The 24278-nt window shown below is 44.5% G+C and overlaps 1 protein-coding gene across 1 annotated transcript in view; it reads right to left on the bottom strand.

The window, feature by feature from the left end:
- LOC124795262 (glutamate receptor 1-like) overlaps positions 1 to 24278 on the bottom strand; it is a 396377-nt gene that overhangs the window by 136905 nt on the left and 235194 nt on the right. Inside the window, exons 3-5 of the mRNA XM_047259207.1 lie at positions 19803 to 19930; positions 12605 to 12734; positions 383 to 515 (exon numbers count right to left, since the gene is read on the bottom strand). Coding sequence (XP_047115163.1) covers positions 383 to 515; positions 12605 to 12734; positions 19803 to 19930 — 391 coding nt within the window. The remainder of the gene's footprint in view (positions 1 to 382; positions 516 to 12604; positions 12735 to 19802; positions 19931 to 24278) is intronic.

The following is a 24278-nucleotide window of genomic DNA, read 5'->3' as shown; positions in this document are numbered from 1 at the left end:
AATAGAAACTTATGTGACGCCACAGAAAAATGTCGAAGAGTAGATTGGTAGAGTAACTGATGAAGAGGTGCTGAATCCAATTGGGGAGAAAGTAAAAATTGGTAGAACTTGCCTAAAAGAAGGGATCATTTGATAGGATCTATTCTGAAGCATCAAGGAATTGTCAGTTAAGTAATGGAGGGACGTTTCGAGGGTAAAAATTGCAGAGGGAGGCCAAGTCTTGACTGCTATGAGCAGGTTGAAGTGGATGCAGATTACAACTGTTATACAGAGATAAAGAAACCTGCATAAGACAGACTAGCATGTAGAGCTGCATCGTACAGCTTTGGGACTGAAGTCCACAAAGACGGGTCGGCAGTGTTGGCCTGGTGGCTTGTCTTACCTGCTGACCTCCTCCAGGCTGTGCAGGTAGTCGATGGCCTCCGAGGCGTTGTGGACGCGCTTGACGGCCGCCACCTGCAGGGAGTCGCCGCCGGGCCGCAGGCTCTGGTAGATGCTCTGCAACCGCAGCAGACCTGCGCACGCAGCCACCAGCCACTGCTGCAGTTGCTTTGTAAAGCTAGCCACTGTCCTACACCATTGTGCTCGAGCTCATGTACTCCGTGCAAACATTCAGATTTCAGTTAATCGATCATCACCATATAATTATCTACATCAAACAGTACGGAAATAGTCTTAGTGTAATATAAAACAAACAATATGTGGCTGTAGGCTTTCCCGGCGTAAACTATTGATGAAGGTTTCTCGGGCCTCCAGCCGGGTGGTAGCATTCATATCTCGCGAGATATCAATGCTACCACCCGGCTGGAGACCCGAGAGTCTAATGCCGGCAACTGCAATGATGCAAACATAAATATTTAATTTATTTTTGGTGCCACAGTAAGAACGCGGTTCTAGGAGCTACAGTCTGGAACCGCGCGATCGCTACGGTCGCAGGTTCGATTCCTGCCTCGGGCATGCATGTGTGTGATGTCCTTAGGTTAGTTGGGTTTAAGTAGTTCTACGTTCTAGGAAACTGATGACCTCAGAAGTTAAGTCTCATAGTGCTCAGAGTCATTTTGAACCACAGTAAGAACACTGACATACGGTTCAAATGGTTCAAATGGCTCTGAGCACTATGTGACTTAACTTCCGAGGTCATCAGTCCCCTAGAACTTAGAACTACTTAAACCTAACTAACCTAAAGACATCACACACATCCATGCCCGAGGCATGACTCGAACCTGTGACCGTAGCGGTCGCGCAGCTCCAGACTGTAGCGCCTAGAACCGCTCGGCCACTCCGGCCGGCACTGACATACGGACTGGAGAGAACTTTCGCCTTCTGCTAAACATTGTTTGACTAATTTTGTTCTACTGAAACGTTGTTCATCACTTACTGTCCTGTCTTAACTGCTTTTCACGATACGATACGTTATTGCAGTGCCTGTGTTGCTCAGAAACACAGTGCAATGTTCCTTCGAACATACATGCATCAGGCACAGCGGCGACCTCAGCCGATATGAAAAACATGAAATGTATACACAGTGGCGAATATGGACAACCATCAGCTGTATAATGGAACGACGACAATGAAAATTTGTACCGAACCGGGCCTCGAATCAAGATTTCCCGTTTATCTGGAGCGGTCGCCTTACAATTTGGCTATCCGAGCACGCTTCACGGCAAGACCAAACCTGGATAAAGCATGTTGAAAACGTATGGGAGTTTGGGTCGTTAACCATGTTGACGGCATATGGGAGTTTGGGTCTGGCAGTGAAGCGTGCTCTCGGTGAGCGTGAAATCCGAGTTCGAGTCCAGGTCCAGGACAAGTTTTCATTGTCGTCATTAGATTATACAGCTGATGGTTGTCCATATTCGCAACTGCGAATATATTTAATGAATTTCGTAACATCTGTAGTCCCCGCAGTGCCTGTTCCTTCGGACATGCATGCATGTCCAAAGGAACATTGTATCGTAATTCGGAATTGCATAGGCACTCTAGTACCGTACAAATTTTCACTGTCGTCTTTCCATTATACAACTGCTGATGTACATATTCGCAGCTGCGAATAATATCTTTCATTGGGTTTTATTTCTTATTCCTTCTGAAAATTATTAAGACATATTAACATCTTGTGGAGGTTATACGAAAAAAAAAAGTTTTTACATATACCAAAGAGAGACAAGCGGGCGCTCGATTTTACATTGTGGCAGTGTTGAGACATGAAATGTTGTACGCTTGTCGTATGCTGAAAATTGTACCTAAATCCCTTATTTGGAAATAATATAGTCATATATTTTACCTCACATGACGCTATAAGTTATTTATGTTGGCATTTTTATACCTGCAAAGCATTCTACCCCTTTTTATCAGCAGACAACAAAAAAATTGATTTTTCTTTTGTTTTTCGTCGAATTCAGACTTAAAAAAGCTATATTATGTTGCCTTTTTTACGTGTTACATACAGCTCGTGATGCCACGGTCTTGCTTCGCTCGTTTTCCACTCATTAATACACTTATTTCCTTTGGTAGTACCTTTATTAACTGTTACACAGAAGAACACGGTGCTTCTGCCACCATTTCGCTTGTTATTGTAGCTATTGTTTTCGTTTGTTCGAAGAGTCTTGCATGTTTTCAAAGAGCAGTTGATATGTGAAATGTTTATCTCGTGTGTGTATGTCTGTATGCGTGTGTGCGAGCGCGCGTGTGCCCATTCACCAATTTTTTCTCAACAATTACGAAAGTAAAAGAATACAAAAGATTGAAATGAACGTATGGCATCGTTGGCCGGGGAAGTTCGGCCGCTAAGTGCAAGTCTTATTTCATTCGACGCCACACTGGGCGACTTGCGCGCCGGTGATGAGGATGAAATGATGATGAGGACAACACAACACCCAGTCCCCGATCGGAGAGAATCTCCAACACGGCCGGGAAGCAAACCCGGCCCACTTGCATGGTAGGCGAGCACGTTACCACTCAGCTAGGCAGGCGGACTACAAAAGATAATTATGTTGCATACAGGCTGACCTGAACAACTTTACTACACTACATGATGAGTGGTTGATCGAAACGGATAGCTAATAAACGTTTATTTGATCAGGAGCTCTTGGGGTCTCTGAAACGTGCTTCTTTCCGAATATTTAACAGCTCTGGTGCACCACATGAACAAAATATAAGTAGATATCCTGTTCACAATATTTTTCAACGGGTACTTGAACATACACAATGAGCACCATCTTCATAGACGGCAATAACCAAACGACATTATCTTACAGTTACTCTTTGTGAAATATAGGGGTTTGGCGACAATCTGGAAACACCACGAGAAATGTGCGCTTGAACACAAATGCAGGTGGTAACCAAGCCTGCAGATTGCGCTGTCATTTTTGACCGGAAACAGCATCTGTGCAGTGTCCTCAATTCGTTGCAAGTTTCAGTCGTGGTTAGGACAGCGTTCTGTGTAGCTGTCAGTGCATTGTATCGTAGGTAATTGAGTCCGAACGTGGGCAAGCTGTTGCTGCTTGTATGGTGGATAATTCCGTATCAATGAAAGCCGAGGTGTATGGTGTTTCAAGAAACATCGCATCGAAGATTTATGCAGCTTACTGGGAAAGCGGAGCAACATCATCCGCCATATGGCAACGCATATCAGAGTGTGTGTTGAGTGATAGTGACGGACGGTCATTGAAGAGGATCGTGACGAAAAGTAACAGGATGACAGCGCAAAAGTTACTACGGAACTGAATGTTGCACTCGCGAACCAATCAGCACCAAAGCAACACGAAGGGAGGTCCAGAACCAGGGAATGCAAAGCGATCTGGAATTCCAAAACAACTCGTCAGTGATGCAAATGCCCATAGCAAAAAAAACAAGTGCCGAAGCAATAAAACCTGGAGTGTGGAACAATGGAAGAAAGCCATTTGATCGGGTAAGTCTTATTGCACATTGTTAACAAATTCTGACCAGGTTTATATCCCAAGAGTGGAAATAAGGGGAATTTAAGGATTCTTTGGGCAGCCTTATTATGGTATTCCATGGACTCAATGGTTACTCTGCAAGATTACATTACTGTCAAGTATTATGTGCCCATTTTGGCCATTTTTGTGAGCACGAGGATGAAATATCGCATCTCCTCTAACCACTATGGTCACCAGATCTCAATATTATTGACCCTCTGTGGTCTACATTGGAGAGAAGGGTGCGTGACCGTTATCCACCACCATCGTCGTTCGTCGAACTTACCACTCTTTTGCAGGAAGAATGGTATAAGATTCCCTCGAAGACCATTTCATTGTTGTTGTTGTTGTTGGTGGTGGTGGTGGTGAGGTCTTAAGTCCAAAGACTGGTCTGATGCAGCTCTCCATGCTACTACATCCTGCGCAAGCCTCTACGAGTAACTGCTGCAACTTACATCCTTACTTGCTTATTGTATTCAACTCTTGGCCTCCCTCTACAATTTTTACCCCACATTTCCGTCTAACACTAAATTGGTGATCCCTTGTTTGTCTCTTGTTTGTCCTATCAATCGGTCTCTTCTTCTAGTCAGGTGGTGCCATAAGTCAGCACTTCCTCATTACCTACGTGTTATACCTATCTAATCTTCAGCATTCCTCTGTAGCACATTTCAAAAGCTTCTATTCTCTTCTTGTCTAAACTGTTTATCGTCCATATTTCACTTGCAAATATGGGTACACTCCATATAAATACTTTCAGAAAAAAACTTGCTAACACCTAAATCTATATTCGATTTTAACAAACTTCTTTTCTTCAGAAATACTTCTCTTGTCACTGCCAGTCTACATTTTGTGCCCTCTCTACTTCGTCCATCATCATTTATTTTCTCACCCAAAGAACAATACTCATCTTCTGCTTTAAGAGTCTCGTTTCTTAAGATAATTCCTTCAAAATTACCTGATTTAATTGGACTACATTCCATTCTCCTTGGTTTGCTTTTGGTGATGTTCATCTTATACCCTCCTTTCAAGACACTGTCCATTCCGTTCAACTGCTCTTCCGAGGCCTTTGCTGTCTCTGACAGAATTACAATGTCATCGGCAAACCTCAAAGTTTTTATTTCGTCTCCCTGAACTTTAATTCACACTTCAGATTTTTCTTTGGTTCACTTTGTTGCTTGCTCAATGTACAGATTGAAAACATCGGCGATAGGCTGCAAACCTGTTTCACTCGCTTCACTTTGTGTCTTGTGTCTGAGACACACACACACACACACACACACACACACACACACACATTATAGAATTACTGTTTTATGCACAAATTGCTATGAAACTCGTACAAAACTGTCACATGCCCAACTTCAGCGGCACAGTGTAAATTCCTCTGAGTCACATGAAAAGTCTTCATTACATGTAGTGCAGATAGACGTATGTACATGTATAAGAGTATGCGCCTCAAGTTGTTTAAGAAAAGAATCCAACCATACGAACATCAGCGCAGTAATAGAATTACGCGTTCAGAAATTCTGTGGAGTAGAGGTAGACGTCAAGCAGTTCTGATTTCAGTTTGTGTATGAAATTAATTTTACTATCTGTTCTTCACATCACTGCGTAAGCGGTAAAAGTTCCTTATGACCTCACTCCATTCTGCATCAGGCTAATAAGGGCGAACGAGGAAAAGTGTTAATCTCTTCCGTTAACGCGCTGATGTGCGAAACTTAACGACGGAAGTATTTTTTGCATGATGTGTGTCATTGTCAGGTAACACAGTACTTTTCACACCAATGGGGTAACGTGTTCATGAATGTTTCTGTTGTTTTCGAACTGTGACTAATGACACCAAAGATCGTAAGAAGGTGAATGTACTGTAAGGTGTTGTGAACGTACCTACCTGTTTCAAGAACCGTGTACAAAAGAAGGTAAAGGGGTTGATACATGTTATACTTCTTACACGCTTCGTTGTATGTGGTTGGTGAGAGGAGAATTGTTGGTCGTGTAAAGTTCCAGATGGAAATATCTGTATGTTGCACCGAAGTCATGGGTTCCATTTTAAAATTATCCATAGAGCGTCTTTGAGCAAGGCCATTTGATACTTTCCATGGTGATTCATTCGTAGCACAAAAATAAAAAAAAAGGTTCAAATGGCTCTAAGCTCTATGGGACTTAACATCTGAGGTCATCAGTCCCCTAGAACTTAGAACTACTTAAATCTAACTAACCTCAGGACATCACACACATCCATGCCCGAGGTAGGATTCGAACCTGCGACCGTAGCAGCAGCGCGGTTTCGGACTGAAGCGCCTAAACCGATCGTCCACAGCGGCCGGCTCAGCTCGGTGCTCCATTGATGCTAAAAAAAGAGGGTAGTCTATCTACTGGCAACAGGTTCAACCTATATACCCTTCTTCATCATCGTCAACAATTGAAACACGACACTAAATAATAAGCGCGCTCCCCATAGTCACCTAAGGGACACTGTTTGAGCTCGGACACCTCACAAGCCAAAGAGGTCGCCGTCAAGAAAGAAATACAAAACTGTAAAAAGAGGCGACGGATTTTATCATCAGACTCTACAGAAACACGAGCGTTTTTATCAGCGAATCTGATTTCACGTCGAGTCGTTGCATTTCTTGAATAACCCTGAGTCAATAGAATCAGCTAATGGGACAGAAATCGAACTACACTGCTGGCCACCGTAAATGCAACACCCTGAAGGAAGCATCCGAATCAAGTGAAATTTACACCATGGGTTTTCAGCGATGAGATATGCAACTGATTAGAATTTCAGCGCAGACGCACATCACGCGCGCCTGTGGCGCCACCCCATAGCGCCATTTAAGGCTTGGCGATTTCGACGAGTGTACGTTCGGCACGTGTGTTTACCTTGTGGTTGTTTCACAAGACGATCAGTTATGCCTCGTAGACAACAGAGAACATCGTTTGATCAAGTATCCGAGTTCGACAGAGGAAGGATAGTGGCTTACCGAGATTGTGGATTATCATACAAAGAAATCGCTAGTCGTGTTGGACGAAACCAAACAACTGTAATGCGGATATGTGACCGTTGGATGCAGGAGGGTACGACGGACCGACGTGGTCGATCGCATCCACCTCGGTGCACCACTGCACGTGCTGATAGGCAAATTGTGCGCATGGCAGTGACGGATCGCTCAGTGACATCCCGAACCATAGCACAGCACATTGCGTCTGTAACGCATCATCCAGTGTCTGCGCGTACCATTCGACGCCGTTTACAGCAGAGTAGTCTGTCCGCAAGACGTCCATTGCTTCGTCTACCATTGACGCAGAACCACAGACGTCTCCGTCGCCAATGGTGTGATGACAGACGGATGTGGACGGCAGAATGGAATGACGTTGTCTTTACTGACGAGGCACGCTTCTGTCTGCAGCACCACGATGGTCGGATTCGAGTGTGGAGACACCGTGGAGAGAGGATGCTGGACAGCTGCATTATGCACCGCCCCACTGGTCTTGCACCGGGTATTATGGTATGGGCCGGTATTGGATATTACTCTCGCACACCTCTAGTACGCATTGCCGGTACTTTAAATAGCCGGCGCTACATATCCGAGGTGCTGGAGCCAGTTGTCCTTCCTTACCTTCAGGGCTCGGCCACTGCCATATTTCAACAGGATAATGCGCGACCACACGTGGCACGCATTGTCCAAAGGTTCTTCGTCAATAACCAGATTGAATGCTTCCCTGGCCGGCTCGCTCTCCGGATCTTTCGCCGATAGAAAACATGTGGTCCATGGTTGCTCAACGAGTGACCCAGATTACATCCCTAGCTGCCACACCAAACGATCTTTGGCACCGCGGGACTGCTACGGTCGCAGGTTCGAATCCTGCCTCGGGCATGGATGTGTGTGATGTCCTTAGGTTAGTTAGGTTTAAGTAGTTCTAAGTTCTAGGGGACTTATGACCTAAGATGTTGAGTCCCATAGTGCTCAGAGCCATTTGAACCATTTGATCTTTGGCAACGTGTGGAAGTTGCTTGGGCTGCTGTACCCCAGGAACACATCCAACGTCTCTTTGACTCAATGCCGAGACGTGTGGCAGCGGTGATCTCCAACAATGGCGGCTACTCTGGCTACTGATTCTGGCAGGAACCACATGTCACAGACGTCTGTAAACGTAATCATTTGATACTTGGTCAACATGTTATCTACAAAATAAATTTTGTTGTGCTACCTCTTGTCTTTCTTGGTGTTGCATTTACGGTGACCAGCAGTGTATTTAAGTGATGTAAAATAGCTGTTATCGGCATCGCATAAGTAGCTGAGTCCTCAATACAAGCTGCTGTGCTGGGCGTATGCTGAGATAAGCCGGGTTTTCGAAACCCTTGGATAAAATTATACAGATGGTAGTGCTGTAACACTGAACATACAGTCGGTAAGGAATATTCAAATGATTAATGCCACAAAGACCACATCTTATAGCAACAAAAGCTCAAAGCATTCAAAATAATTCCATCATAATACCGCCTAAATTATGCCTCGTTATCTCAAATATCGCTGCTATTTGTTAGTTCGAAGGCTTTTGAAGCCAAATTTCATGCAGGTCTCCTGGGTTGTGGACCACGTTATATTTTGGCCGAAGATTTTGTAGAGTGCGCGCAAAACAGTTTTTCACCATAGCTGCGCGGGCAGAACAGCTGGGGAGGCGATGAACCTAAAGATCAACAAAAACAAAAGCACTTCGATGGTGCGCTTCCAGAAGGAAATCTTATAAAACAAAAAAGGGATGAAAAATATATCATAGCGAACAACATTGCTTACTGTACTGCCGACATTTAAAATAAAGCACTTCCGTCACGTGGAACTCAAGTGTCAGGCCCCTGACGACCAGTTCGCCAATATTACATAAAGATAAAATTTTCTTCTCTTTCCTCCACATCTTTCGAAAGTAATAAAGGCCCCTAATGCCTTTACTCTCGTTACTGAGCGACTGGAATAGTTAACAGCTTCTAGAGCCCTCTTAAGCATAGTTTTTAATGAGATATTTGCTTCCTCGTTTGCGTCTACCAACAAAAGGTTAAGATACTGCACATTATCGCACGTTAATGATTATACAGAACTTTCCCTGAACTCGTGGTGCGTGAAGACTGCGGTGCTCTGCTACCTAGTAAAGACAGTTACGGGAATGGTTAAGTGCGTTGACTGGCAGGCAGCAGTCAACTGAGGCCCGCCGCCCCCGTAGAACGCCGGCCTCCGTGGCCGAGCGGTTCTAGTCGCTTCAGTCCGGAGCCGCGCGACTGCTACGGTCGCAGGTTCGAATCCTGCCTCGGGCATGGAAATGTGTGATGTCCTTAGGTTAGTTAGGTTTAAGTAATTCTAAGTTCTAGGGGACTGATCATCTCATATGTTAAGTCCCATAGTGCTCAGAGCTATTTGAACCATTTGAACCCTGCAGAACAGCCGGATGGCCTAGCACAGCGAGAAAATATTTTTATGCCAGTGCCACGTAATCCTACGCGAGCTGTGTAACATTTTACAGCGTGCCGTCCTCTACAGCCGAAAAGAATATGATGCACATTGCTATGTATGTTGTACGGCGAGCCTCCTTCAGTTTCTACTAGGTCTTTATGCAACTACAGCTTCATGAAACCCCTTAGGAAGAGATCTGCAGTGGACACGGCAGAGCCAATAGTGTACTGTTTTTAAAGTTAGCACCACTAGTGTCAGTGCAAAGACATAAGCAATTTGTTCTACGTGCTCCATTCACATTGCTGATTCAAGACGTCGTAAGCCCCTAAATGTTCATTCTGGCCATTTACGAACGAATATTTGTTGAGACATGGTCCATTCTGTAATATGACAGTCATTCGTTTGTCAACTCTACAATAGTGTTCAATGTGATACCACGTAGTTCCGGCCTCCTCAAAGAACTAACATGTGCGATCACACCTGTCTCTGTTATCTTCACTTGCTTAGAGGACAGGCTCGTTTAATTTATGCACGTTGTCGATGGGTGTTGTACTTTTCAGTACTATTAAATGTCCCAGAAGTCTAAGGATTAAGGTCTGTTTAGTGAGGAGCTCATGCTACTGGAGCCTATCACTCGTTAAACTTCGTGTTCGGTGCAGTCATTCGAGGTATGGACAATGGAGCGCCGCCTATAATGCAGTCACTCCTCTAAAGTGAATGGCTCTATGATTCTGTCACCTACAGTCTCAGCCCACAAAACGACATTAAAGCGAACAACATTCATCGTTTCCATGATCGGTCGAGGATTGAAATCTGCATACGATTGGTGAATGTAGTGATTTACTACGGATCTTTGTGTGAATCGCACCTCATTTGTAAGTAAAATGCAATTTGTGAACTGAGGATCTTCAGCGCTCCATCTCGGAATACTTTGGAAGAATTATAATCTGGTATGGTGAACTTGTGCCCTGATAGCTTGCACCTGCTGTACGTGATATGGGTGAAATAACAGCTGGTGAAAAATTGATTACGGAAGTACGTGGTGTATGCCTTCAGCAGTTCCAGTTCTTCACGTACTTTCGGATAAAATAATTTTGGGTACTGGGCTGCGTCATTGTAACTACTAAACAGCTAAATTGCCGACATTTCCACCGACGTCTTGCGGTCCTCCTCAGGGCAGCCCACTGCAGAGGACCTCAGCATGTTGATCGAAACGTCGACACTTTATCTGTTTAGTAGCTGCAATGACGCGGCCCAGTACCAAAAATTATTTTTTCCAAAATGTCACCGGTCGTGCAACCCTGAGAACTTCTAACTTTGCTCGCTTGTTCCAGCATCAGCTCGTCCTCGTTGCGAAACTAGAGTCCAGTAACTAATATATTTTCTATTTCAACATTACTTGTGAACGGAAACGTTAAATTTGATGAGAGTTTCTTAAGATTCATTATGTATTCCGCACTCTCTCTTTCTTATCTCTCTCTAGCTGTCTCTTTCTAGTATATATAAAAGTAAGTTTTATATCAAAATTGTGCCGTTTATTGTAATTTTGTACTCTTTCTTCTCTCTCTCTCTCTCTCTCTCTCTCTGTAGCTGTCTCTTTCTAGTATATATAAAAATAAGTTTTATATCAAAATTGTGCCGTTTATTGTAATTTTGTACTCAGACGATCGTGCTTTTGACAAATTATCTCATATAATTGTTCGCTTATTCTTTTATAATTTGGTCTTAGTAACACATTGTTTTACGAGGGTAAGTCAATTATTATCCGCAATTTAGTTATATTTTTGTTCATTTTGGTAGCACTATCATTTTACGTTGATGACGCATGCTTTGTTTATTTCCTGTTATATCTTTGCAATTTTCAATCTGCTAGGTTAGTTTCGTTATCACTGCCGTGCTGTTAATCATGGCTGCTCCACTGTCTATTTGCACCAAAGACGAGCAACATTCAGTGATCCGTTTTTTGTGGTCGGAAGGCGTATCAGAGGCCGAAATTCATCGAAGACTTTCGGTACAGTACGGGAACAATGTTTTGCCACAACGGAGTGCCTACAAATGGATTGAAAAATTTCGAAGTGGTCGTACAACTGTTCGGCACGATGAAGGAGCCGTACGACCATTTACTGCCACAAATGAAGAAACCATTGAGCATTCACGTGAAATGATTCTCTTAGACAGACGATTAACTATTGAGGAATTGGCAAATCGTCTGCAAATTAGTCACGGTTCTGCCTACGAAATCATCCACAACAGACTTGGGTTTCATAAAATTTGTGCAAAGATGGGTCCCAAAACAAATCACACAGTTGCCTAAACAAACGAGCTTGGACAACTAGAAAAAAAAAATGGATCGCTACGGTAACGGAGGGGACAACTTCTTTGACAGGATCATTACTAGTGACGAAACATGGATCCATCATTACGAGCCGGAGGGTAAACGGCAGAGTATGGAATGGAAACACCCAAATTCGCCGTGCAAGAGAAAGTTCAAGACCCAACCGTCCGCAGGAAAACTGATGCTTACGGTTTTTTGGTACGCACAAGGTCCAGTACTGGATCATTATGGGGAAAAGGGCACAATAATGGACGGTATACTTTACAGTGAGATGCTTACTGCCAGGCTAAAGCCTGCGATTCGAAGCAAACGCCGAGGATTGCTGTCAAAAGGTGTTGTGTCGTTGCACGACAATACCCGTCCGCATACTGCTGCTCACGCTGCTGAAACGTCTGAGAAACTCAAATTTGAAGTACTGGATCATCCCCCATATAGTTCAGATCTTGCCCCTTCAGACTGTCACTTGTTTGGTTCACTCAAACAGGCATCAAGGGGCTGTCGATTTGCCTCGGACTAAGCAGTGAAAGAAGTGGTGCATTCCTGGCTCGCAGCTCAATCGAGAATCTTCTTTTAAGAGGGCATCAGGAAGCTTGTACGACGAGGGACCAAGTGCGCTGAAACGCAAGGAGACTATGTCGAAAAAAGATGTTCTTGTAAGTTTCCTATTTGATTACAATAAAATTTTATAACTACTTTGCGGATAATAATTGACATACCCTGGTACATTTTGTAATGAAGTCAGAGGAATGTCCGGCTTGTATCACTATGCGACGTAATTTTGTCCGGTGACAGTGGCTTTGCCTGAAAGCTATGAAAAAATCACAATAGTCGATAAGTGATGCGGCATTCTATCACTCGACATGGTAGCGGAGACGTCTACTCACCGTCGTTGGAGTCGTACATGTAGATGACGCTCTTCCAGCCGTAGTGTCGCACCACGTCGATAATGGCCTTGTGGTAGTCGGGGCGCATACTGATGGCGTAGTCCAGCAGACCCGACGAGGGTGCCAGGACCTGTTGCGCAAAGAGCAGAGGGCCCGGTGTGTTAAGCTGCCGCCGCAGGTGGCGCGACGCACCAGCGCCCAAAGCGAGATTTCATTGCTGCGTTGCTTCACTTCTGCGGTACAAAATTAGTGTGCAGAACAGCCTCGCATACTGCAAATGCTACTGAGGTAACGCTGTATACTTCAATGATGATAAATAACTACGCTGCGGATATTTAAACTGCAAAACGAGTAGGCAAAGCAAATAACAAAAATGTACCTATTTTTCGTATACAATATTGCAGCAAGAATATTTGGTTATATTGTCAGGTGATTTGGACGTATGTACAGGGTACGAAATTCAACACACAGAGCTAACACCTCTGGCAGCAACAGCTCTAACTCTACTAGGTATCAAGTTGATTTGAGCTTGGATGCTCCTTCATCTTTACACCAGAGTTCATCAACCGTAGTGGCTAGCACAGTAGTGGTGTACCAGACACTCAGAAGTCTAAGAATAGATGTTTCAAATGAGGGAGAGATTTACAGAAAGTGCTGCTTAGGGCAATACTCGCACACTCTCTTTATCGAGGTAGATTGGGAAAGCACGGGAACCATGCGGTCTTGTGTTATCTTGCTGAAAGGTAACATCTTGGACACCTCTACGATAGGACACAGCCATCGGCCACGCCAGCTAAAGGTAGCTGTCCAAATTACTAGCTGTGTGAACCAGAAGTGATCAGGCTAGGCACTGGGCCCAAACAATGAATGTAATCGACTACTTCCGTTCTCCTCGCAGCCTCCACGCCGTTCGAGAAGACGACGTGCTGCCTCTCATGTGTCTGGTGTTGTCGTTGGTTCCATCAGTATCGGCTCGTATCTCCTAGTTGTCGTATCGATGGAACTTGCAAAAATCGTTGCAATACTGACAGTCCATGGTGCTCCAGACGTCATAACGTTACCCGTGTGGTTAGTTCTCTGCTGCGAACATTACCTGACTCAAGGTACGTAACGTGCTGTACGATCCTGAACGGCCAAGCGGACAGTATGGCTGCCCTCACAGGCGCTAGTCGCTTGAGCCTGTTGAGGTCCTCCATAGTGCTGAATGTGGCACTTCTCAAGCAATACATTCCATATTTGCATGAGAGCCTTGGAATCTCGACAAAGGATATAGTGCTCTTAGATGTAGGTAAAGGCAATACTGAAGTGCTACTGAAGTCGAAAATTACTGGCTGAAGATCGACACTTTACTGAAGCACACAAACAACTAGGGAAAGATGCGACATCTGTGATACTCAAAACTATCGCTCTACTCAACAGCTTAGGAAAAGTGACTTGTTTCGAGCACTGAAACTCGCCGATGTACAGGATAGCCAAACATTTAGCTCAACTGCTAAAACCTCTCGTGGCACACTGCCCACGCCACGTTAAGAACTAGACAGAATTTGTGAAGGTACTCCTTGGGTTTCGTTTAGACGAGCACGTATTTCTCAGTTATGATGTGACCAGGGTGCCGCTGGAAAATCCCTTACCTCTACTCAAGGGATACTTCAATGACGACACAATACAACTCTTTCCAAACGTACCGTTCACGATATATTGATGGGAAATTCTATGAGCTAGTAGATGGGGTTGGCATGGGTTGCGTCTTAGCTCCGGCTATTGCTGATCTATACGTGGAGCGTCTCCCACCTAAAATCAAACGCGTTCTACAGGTACGCAGATGACACTTTTGTGGTGTGGCCACATGGCAGAGAAAATGTGAAGGGGCTCCCGCGCCATCACAGCCGCATCCACGACAGCATCAAGTTTATCGTGGAGGCAAAAGAAAACGTGAGCCTACCCATCTTTGAATTTTAATCAAGAGAAATCCGGACGACCCGTTGGGACACTCGATCTACAGAAAGAAGACGAGAACGGACCTGTACCTTAACGCCTGGAGTTGCCTTCATCCAGCGGACCACAACTCGGTGCTAACCACATTAGTATATAGAGCCATGTCCATCTGCGAGTGGAAGAGCTTCCGAATGAGTTACAGAATCTGACAAACATTTTCCGCAAAAAGGGTTACAACAAGACGCAAATAACACGCGCTTTACAGACTGCTAAGAGTAGAGAGGACAAATCAGAAGAAAAAGAGACCAAACGTGTGGCGTTCCTGCCGTATGCGGGGCCGCTGACAGTCAAGATCACAAGAATAATGGACAAATTCCCGAAAAAGACCGTCTTCCACGCAAAGCGAAAAATTAAGGACATGCCTGGCTCGACCAAAGGACAGTTAGGACTGCAGACGGCATGGGTTTACAGTGTTGATTGCGAATGTGGGGCGCGATGCCTCGGGCAGACGCAGCGATGCATCTCACAGAACTGTACCAACACATCAAAACGTTCGACTAGGGCATCAATGAGAAGCACACCTTAGATCTTGCACAAACGAAGAAACTATACAGCACGAATGCACTGCAACTCTGTGCTAATGCGTTTGCACAACAGTTTAATAAATCGGCACAGCGGATTTCAACTCATCACAGCGTGGGATTTCGCAGTTGCGAAAATAAGACAGAAACACTTTGCTCTGATGGCGGCAGCGTCCGCAAACAGAATGGATTGACACCGGAACTCTAAGCTTTCCCCTTCCCCCCCGCACCATTCTCCCCCCTCCCCACCACACTGGCGCAGCACCGTATACGTAGGTGCGTGATCGGCCCGCCCATGGGAGTGGTAAGTGGTCCATTGCCTATGTAGATAGGCAGAACAAGGCACGGCGACACTTCGCCTGAAGAAGATAGGTACGAAACTCATCGAAACAAAACGACATCACGACACGGCTGATCACTCAAGAAAATTTTATCAATCTTCTTTAACTTTCTAAACTTCCTGCATGACAATCACGTGTGCCATACGTTCATGTGAACTATTCTTAATTCCCTCATGCATATTGAGAGTGTATGTACCACTTAGATGCCATTAACTAAAAATCGATAATAATTCGACTGTATATTTTGACAAACTCAGTATGAACAAAAATTAGCTGCAAGTCTGCTAGAATATTGAACAATTTCGCCTTCAACGTTCCATGAATGGTGCCTCATTCAAACTGAAAATTTACTGCCATACTTTCTGTGTCATTTCTGTAACTGATTATTACGCTTTTCCATTTGTATGTCACCTTTTTTAACTACTGTGTTTTTATTTTATACGCTGCTCAATTCCATACATGCCATTGGTCATTGTTTCTCTTTTGTTGTGAGACAATGAATTTCCGTAAATCTTATGTATTTGTTTTACATAGTGTGGAGGTAACTGTAAGCCGTCCTGATTATCATGTATTACGACTCCTCAACATAAAATAAAACATGTATCTATGTCCGATTAAAAGTTTAAAAAGCGTTTTTAAAATATTTCCTATTCCTCCTGATATCATTCTCTTATTAAATGTTTTTTAATAAGATTATAATTAACGGCGCTGCATTTATTACTCACCAGTAAACTGCGATCAAGAGAGTGGAAACACCCTTTACAATACAGTTGTGGGACCGATCGTAGCATGTGCAACCGTTCCGAGACATGAACACCAAGCGAGGAGATAGAAAGATAAATTATTCCTTTTGAAAACAAAGTGCTAGGAAAAGTTTTGGTGCATACTGAAAAGAAGAAAACATACGAAAACCCATGCATTGCACAATGAGGCGGATATAACAGAATTCTGGGGCATGTACCGAGAAAGGGAGAAGGGATGGTAAAAAGACGTACGCCTACTGTGCTTTAAATGCTACTGAACTGGTACCTGAAATGTCTCTCCTTTAAAATGTACAACTTGCGTCTGAGAATGTTAGTATTACTGGACTCTTATTTATGTAAGTAAATGCAGTCTCTGTAACACTACTTGCATCAGAAAACATTAAGATAAACGGATTCTTCCTTATGGAATCATCCGTGCAATGCACGTGTCAATGGAATCTGTATAACATGCAGACCTCTAGGAAAATGTTTTGGAAACCAAACAAGACAAAGGGGCTGACAATTATAAACATACTAATTCACAATTGAAGAACCTTTGTTTGAGCTCAAGGAAACGTACTGCGTTTGGTCACCAGATTAACTGCTGACTGAGTCATCTTATTGGGCTGAAAATTAATGATGATTAAGTCACTTAGCTACACAAATACTAATGGAAGATATTTCGAAAGTAAATTACAGTAAAAAGGTCCATATGCATCACTGTGTGTATGGAAATTTGGGAGAAAAGCAAGCGAGAGAAATGGAAATAAACATCAGGAAAATTATCGAAGCAGGGAGGAGATCTGTTTTAGTTTCACTGTATTTACGTAAGGATTATGTGAGGTCGAATTATGAAATATGAATATTCTTGTGCGCTTTGGTACGAGTTTCAAACACATTCGCAAAAAACCTACCTCTGGTTTACACGAGACGTAACTGAAACACGTGGTTTTTTTCCTGTGTCTTCTGACTAATTTTGTGCAGCCCGCCACGACCTCATATCCTGTGTCAACCTCTTCATTTCAGAGCAGCATTTGATGCCAACGTTCTCAAATATCTGATGCCTATATTGCAACTTTTGTCTTCCCATAAAGTTTTTATCTGCTACAGCTGACTCCGCGCGGTTTCACCGTTTGTAAAGAAATATCGGAAATAGAATGAGGGTAATGCAGAAATTTATAATAGCAAAGCGCTTCCTAGGCAAGAGTATTGTGCGATCTCACCAACGAAAGGAGCACGCGGCTTCCTCTAAATCTGTGACCTCCCAACAGCAAAGATTCACGACAAATGTTAAGGCAAAATCGGCACTTTTCGAAGTTTCGCCGGAAAAGACGTATTGGCCACCGCTCCGAAGAATAGCCGACAGACGTTACTGTCACCCCTCCCCGTGTCACCCCAAAGATAGACGCGCATTCTGTGCTATTGGTTAGCAAACGCAAAAATCTTGGACATCATCACAAAATAGCAATTTATCCTAAGCAATGAAACGAGGCAAAGTAGCATCAATGTTTCAGAGAAGCAAATGCACAAAGAAGGAAGGAGACTCTTTGATAGACCAAATCTGAGGTGGCAGGATGGAGTCAGAAACTAGCTGTACTCACTGGGACCTTATGAGAACATGGCCAGAGACAGAAAACACTGAAAGCGGCTAAAAAATGAGGCAGTGAGTCGACTTCGGTTCGTGTGGCATTCTATACAAGATAAGATGAGGTAAGTTCACCCTTCTTTTGGGTATTTTTTGCATTCATTGTAGCCTACGGTTTATGTACACTGCTGAAAGAATTAGGGGAACCCGTGTATCGAAATTCGGTACAAAATGGTTCTAACGGCTCTGAGCACTATGGGACTTAACATCTGAGGTCACCAGTCCCCTAGAAGTTAGAACTACTTAAACCTAACTAACCTAAGGACATCACACACATCCATCACCTGCGATCGTAGTGGTCACGCGGTTCCAGCCTGAAGCGCCTAGAACCGCTCGGCCACAACGACCGGCAAATTCGGTACGTTAAATCTATTTTGATAGGTGCCGTACCTAAGGTTCTACTACATTACACGAGATCTTCGCTGTGAATATAGGCAACAATTAAAATAATTCGCCGTTCATCGGGAAATGTTGTCCTTTACGGCGTGAGCTGAACCTTCTGAAGGAAGTGAGTACCGGTGTCCCGGTGTTGTCTAGTGAGGTGCCCAGATGGCAGTTGCCTATTGTGGACGTTCTATGCAACCAAGCACAAGCAACGCGAGGTACTAATGCAATGCAAGTTACAACGGCGGACTGTATGATCTAAATAGGATGGACTTTCGGTCGTGTTGCTGCTGATGCCAGTGCCTGTCCATGTGTCATCCACGCGTTATGGACACCTTACAGGGAGACAGATCAGTACAGAAGGCGAGATGGACAAGGTTGCCGCCGCATTACAGCACCACGTGAAGACCAATATCTGACCATTTCTGCTTTGCAGCGTCGTACGGGTACCGCCAGAGCGCTGTAGGGCGACCTCAGAAGGGACACTGGAGCTGCTGGGTCTGATCAGATTGCACTGAACAGGTTAAGAGAAAGGACTTTATGACCTAGACGTCCTCTTCAAGTGCGACGCTTTATACATAATCATTTTGCAGCTCGCCTTCAGTTCTGCGATTCCCATGTCAATCGCCAACTTCGTCACTGTCGAAACGTACAATTCACAGACGAGTCCACATATCCTGTGACGCAAGGTAATGGTCGTGTTCGTGTGCGGAGGCCCGTGATGAGCGGTATCTGCCACATTCTGTCCAGAAAATCGACAGATTTCCAAGGTTCTGTGACGTAGTGGGGAGGCTTCAGTGTTGACAGCCGTACCACCTTTATCGTTGTCCACGGTCGCCTTACCGCCACGCAGTACATCGAACAGATCGTGTTGGACCATGTGGTGGCTGCTGCATAAGGCAGTGGCTCTGAATTCCTTCTAATGTCAGGGCCTGTGTGGCGGGCGTCAACAGCGATATCTTGCGAAGCCTGGACATTGAAGTAATGGAATGGTGGGCTCTGAGTCTCGACCTAAACCCGTTTGTGCGTAAGTGGGAGATGCTTGATACACGTGTTCGTGGTCGTTCTGTTCCACCACAGAATGTCCAAGAACTCACATGGGCTCTCATTGGAGAATGGGAACGGACACCACTCGTGGCGTCTGTAGGCTTTTAAGGAGCATGGCACGTAGGTGTCAGAAAGTGATAAACGCTCACAGAAATGACGCACGTTATCGAAGCCCTCAAAATCCAATGAAATGTATCCAAGATGACAGGATGAGTGATTGTTTTCACTTTGTTTTCGGCACCTGTCGGACTTTTCAGCTCTCTTTATGTAAACGAGGTTGTAATGATGTTTTGTTGCGTACTTCATTTGTGAAAGATAAAGGTTTAATTTGGTAACAAGACCATTCCTCAGTTATTGCTCACTGGAGTATGGCAGACGCTCAAAACCACGTACCCCTTTTCTTTTGAGCAATGTAAATTACTATTATGATTTCAGCATTAAATTAAAGGTCTTTTAGAGCTTGGAAGTAGAAGGTAAAGACGATGATTGGTACTTTTTAAAGGTGGAATATCTGATACTTACGTTCTCAGGGAACCACGGTGTGACGAAAGGCATCTGGAAGGTGTTACTGTAGGAGTGCAGCGTGTCGAACGAGTCCGGACTGACGGCTCCCAGCAGCGCGAACACTCCCCTCGAGAACTGGCTGCAGACTGCAACACGAGAATATTTACATGTTATGTTTATTATAGATTCTGTTTTGAGGGCTGCGACTACGAATTAGAATGAAAAGACATAATTCTGCATCAGTAATAAATTACAGGTTGATTTTCTCGATCGTGTACAAACTCGAGGGATTGATCGATGAAACGATGCAGAACGAAAAATGTGTAATGAACTTGTATCCAGAAATGCATGTTTTCAATGCTAGAGACCATTTACTCAGTCATACGTTGTTACAGAGACTGCGGTCTATTGCGCGCTGTACCGTGCAGTCACAGTTAAAGTATGTGACGAAAATGGTTTCCATGTGCCTCAAGGCATGGGTGTACGCGCTGTAGCATATTCTGCCTCACACGTTCACATCGGCGAAGCTGCATCCGAACAGTGTCAAAGGCAGTATGAACATGCTGCTCCGGTGTCTCCACATCTGGAATGGGCTCCGCCATACTCGACTTCTTTGGAGTTGGCCTCATAGACTGAAATCGCACGGGCTGAGATCCGGCGAACACGCAGTCCATGCAACTGGACCCCCTCGTCCGATCCATTGACCAGGGAAGACACAATTGAGATGCGTCCGGAGGTTAACGGCGAAGTGGGTTGGAGCACCGTCATATAGCAGCCATATAACCCTTCGAATCATCCGTGGTACTTCTTCCAGCAGCGGAGGCAAAATCACCGGCCTGTTAGGCGGCATGGGAGGAAGACTAGTCCCAAAATACGGTCGCCATTTATCCCGGCCCACCTATAGCGTATGAGGACGTATGAGGAACCACCCTCTACTAGGAAACCATGCATACTGTAGCCGTGGCTGCACGGTACAGAACGCAGTCTCTGTAAGAAAGCATGATTGAATAAGTGGTTTTAGCATGGAAACTCTGCATTTCCGACCGTAAATTAATTAGACCTTTTCGTTTCGTATCCTTTTACCGAACAATCAAAAATGGTTTAAATGGCTCTGAGGTCATCAGTCCCCTAGAACTTAGAACTACTTGAAGCTAACTAACCTAAGGATATCACACACAGCCATGCCCGAGGCAGGACTCGAACCTGCGACCGTAGCGGTCGCGCAGTTCCAGACTGAAGCACCTAGAACCTCTCGGCCACACCGGCCGGCATCGATCAATCCCTAGAGTTTGTACACCGTGGAAAAAATTACCTTGTGTATGTCTTTTACTGTAAGATAAAGGTAAAGTCTGTGGTGCAAGCTCGTGACTGCGCCTTTGGTCTGACTGGGTAGAGTGCAGTCTTTCTTCGCCGACGTTTTCAATGTCTCGCGCTGCCATCGACCTCATCCGTTTCTTTTTCGAGGAATTACAGGGGTGAAGCAGGGACGCACGAATGCAGATGGTGGAGTATCAAGAGTGGGTAGTGCCTGCCCATCCGCCTCCACTGGACGCCACCAATCACCCGCCGGAGGCAGCAGCGGACAATTGTGGGGCACTCCGAGTTTCTAAAGGAGAGGCGGGGCCAGCCCTTCACACACGTCACTGGGTCAGTCTCTTCCCAGCCACCCTTCGTTGTGGAGGCCATGTCTGGATTCAGCCAATAGCCACCGCACGTCTCATTTTGTTTTTATACTGAGGGGTGCTTTACGCCAACAAGAAGGAAACGACAAAAACACTGCCTATCGTTCTTTAGAAAAAGAAGACTGGGCAGGAGTGTGTAGGACTCACCCACTGGGGCTTCCGTACCAGCTTAATTATGCATACTGTCAGTTCATGCATTACAGCAATTGGGAATGTCGGCGACTCTTTTCTGTTATCGACACTAATACTGGCAAAATGTCGGTCCCTGCCATTCCAAGACTTTCGAGAACGTTTCAAGTCTGGAGTGGGATAACAAATGACAAAATAAATATTTTTTGTGTGATGTAATTGTTAATTAACGATTTTCTGATTTTTCTTCCTTTACTTGTACAGTGAAACCTTTCTTCTCCCGGAACTACATGATTTTTCGTCAAAGGGAAGTAACCTATAGGTTTTGATGAGTGAGTTTTCGAGTATGAAAGCATATGGCATAAGCGGCTGTATATTTTGATTGCATTGGCTTAGATGCTTAATATTTTAACACCGCCAAAGGATTATATACCTCAGCAGGTGACATAAATTTCAATTTGATATAACTACTAGTTCCTGAGAAACACAGGTCTTAACTGACGGACGGACAGACAGTCTGATAACAAATGACGAAAAATGCTTTTGTTTGTTTGATACGATTAGAATCTAATACATTCAGATTCGTCCTTTTGCTAGCAGCATAAAACATTGCTTCTTGCCAAATTTCGTGATCCTAGGTCAACAGGAAGTACGCTGTCGGTTTTGATGAGTGAGTTTCCGAGTATCAAGACACGTGACATAAATGGCCGTATCTCTTGGTTGCATTGACGGAAAAGCATATCTTTTTTACATCACCAAGGACTGTAGACCTTAATATGTGACATAATTTTCAACTTTTTACGTCTACCCGTTCTTCATAAAAAGTGTTTTGAACAGTTGGACAGACAGAAAAACGGAGAGACAGACAACGAAGTGATCTTAAAACGGTTCCGTTTTTGCCAATCGAGGCACGAAACTCTTGAATAATCAGCATTTTGGCAAAACTGTTCGTCACCAATTGTTTTATCACGTGCAGGGAGCAACTGAAACGAAACTTCGCGTATTGAGAGGTTATGTGACTACAAAACTAAATTAGATGTCGAAATGGGTACTATAGGCATACTGTTGGTACCTTGCCTGGATGTGTGCGCTAATTTTTTGATGTGAGAAGATAGCATACACGCATTTTCTCCTCCTCTAGCATAAATTGGCTCACAACAGTTGTAACTGGCTGTCGATACTGACACTGTGATGGCGCTGACACCCGAGTTTCTCTCGTACGAGCTGTATTGGGAACAGACTGGGGAATCTTGCTGACCAGTGGACTAAGTAATCACCACGAAGTAAGTTCAGGCAATCACCATGTGAGGACGAGTGTTATCCTGTTGAAAAATTGTATTAGCATACTGTATCATGAGAGATAATAAATGGGGACACAGCACTTCTTTGAGGAATGCCTGTGTAGCTATCAGAGGTAACATGAAGTCATATTCGATGAGTAGACTGATAACACTGGCCAGTATGTCTCTCCAAACACTAGCAGATTGTGTCCTTTCTACTCGGAACAGCCATAATTGCGGATGTCGGTCATTTGCGGTTCTACGGAACTGAGATCCCTCGCTAAAAGCTATGTGGCTCTAGTCATCAGAAGTCGATGCTTTCCTAGTCTGACACCACCCTAAAGGCAGCCGTTTGTGTTGTGATGTTGCGGTAAGGTATTCAATGAACAGCGACTAACAATCCCGGCGTCTGTCAGCCTCCAGGTAGTTGTAATGAGTCCAATACTTATGCCCGGACGACAGGTGCAGGTGTGAAAAGGTTGCGACGTTCTTGATGTCCGTTAATGCAGTCTTTCCTTGGTGTGGTCGGATAAGGTCGACCAGAAGCTTTACGACGATTACGATTTCCCTCATAGTCCAATTGTGCAAAATTGGGCGCATATTACAATCAAATTCACCTCCTGCGTACATGTTGCACAGTTCGATCAACCGTGCAGATACACACTGATGCCTGTTTCAGTGTTTGTCAAGCGAAGCACGCAAACACGCGACGTTCAGCATGCTCCTACATACTTTGAGATTACATACGTAATGGGATAGCGAAATGCACATGTACAGATGGCGGTAGTATCACGCACATAAGGTATAAAGGACAGTGCATTGACAGAGCTATCATTTTGCTCGGATGCGTCATGTGAAATGGTTTCCTGCACGATTATGGCCGCACTGCGAGAATCAACTGACTTTGTACGCGGAATGATAACTGGAGTTAGGCGCATGGGGCATTTAATTTCGGAAATCGTTAGGCAATTCAGTGTCCCGAGATCCACAGTGTCAAGAGTGTACCGAGAATACCAGATTTCACGCATTACCTCTCACAATGGACAACACAGTGGCCGACGGTCTTCACTTAACGACCGAGAGCAGCGGCGTTTGCGTAGAATTGCCAGTGCTAACAGCCAAGAAACGTTGCGTGAAATAACCGCAGATATCAATGTGGGACGTACAACGAATGTATCCATTACAAGAGTGCGATGACATTTGACGTTAATGGGCTGTGCCTGCAGACTACTTTAGACAATTTGTAACCATTCATGGACTTCATGATCCCAAACAACGATGCGCCATGTCACCGCAAGTGTTCCCTATTGTTTTGAAGAACATTCTGGGCCATCTGAGCGAATAATTTGTCCACCCAGATTGCCCGACATGAATCCCATCGAACATTTATGGAACGCATTCGA

This window comes from Schistocerca piceifrons, chromosome 4 (genome assembly GCF_021461385.2).
Source record: "Schistocerca piceifrons isolate TAMUIC-IGC-003096 chromosome 4, iqSchPice1.1, whole genome shotgun sequence".
Lineage (NCBI taxonomy): Eukaryota > Metazoa > Arthropoda > Insecta > Orthoptera > Acrididae > Schistocerca > Schistocerca piceifrons.
Note: the sequence above shows the minus strand (reverse complement) of the source record. Positions and strands in the feature narration are given on the sequence as shown.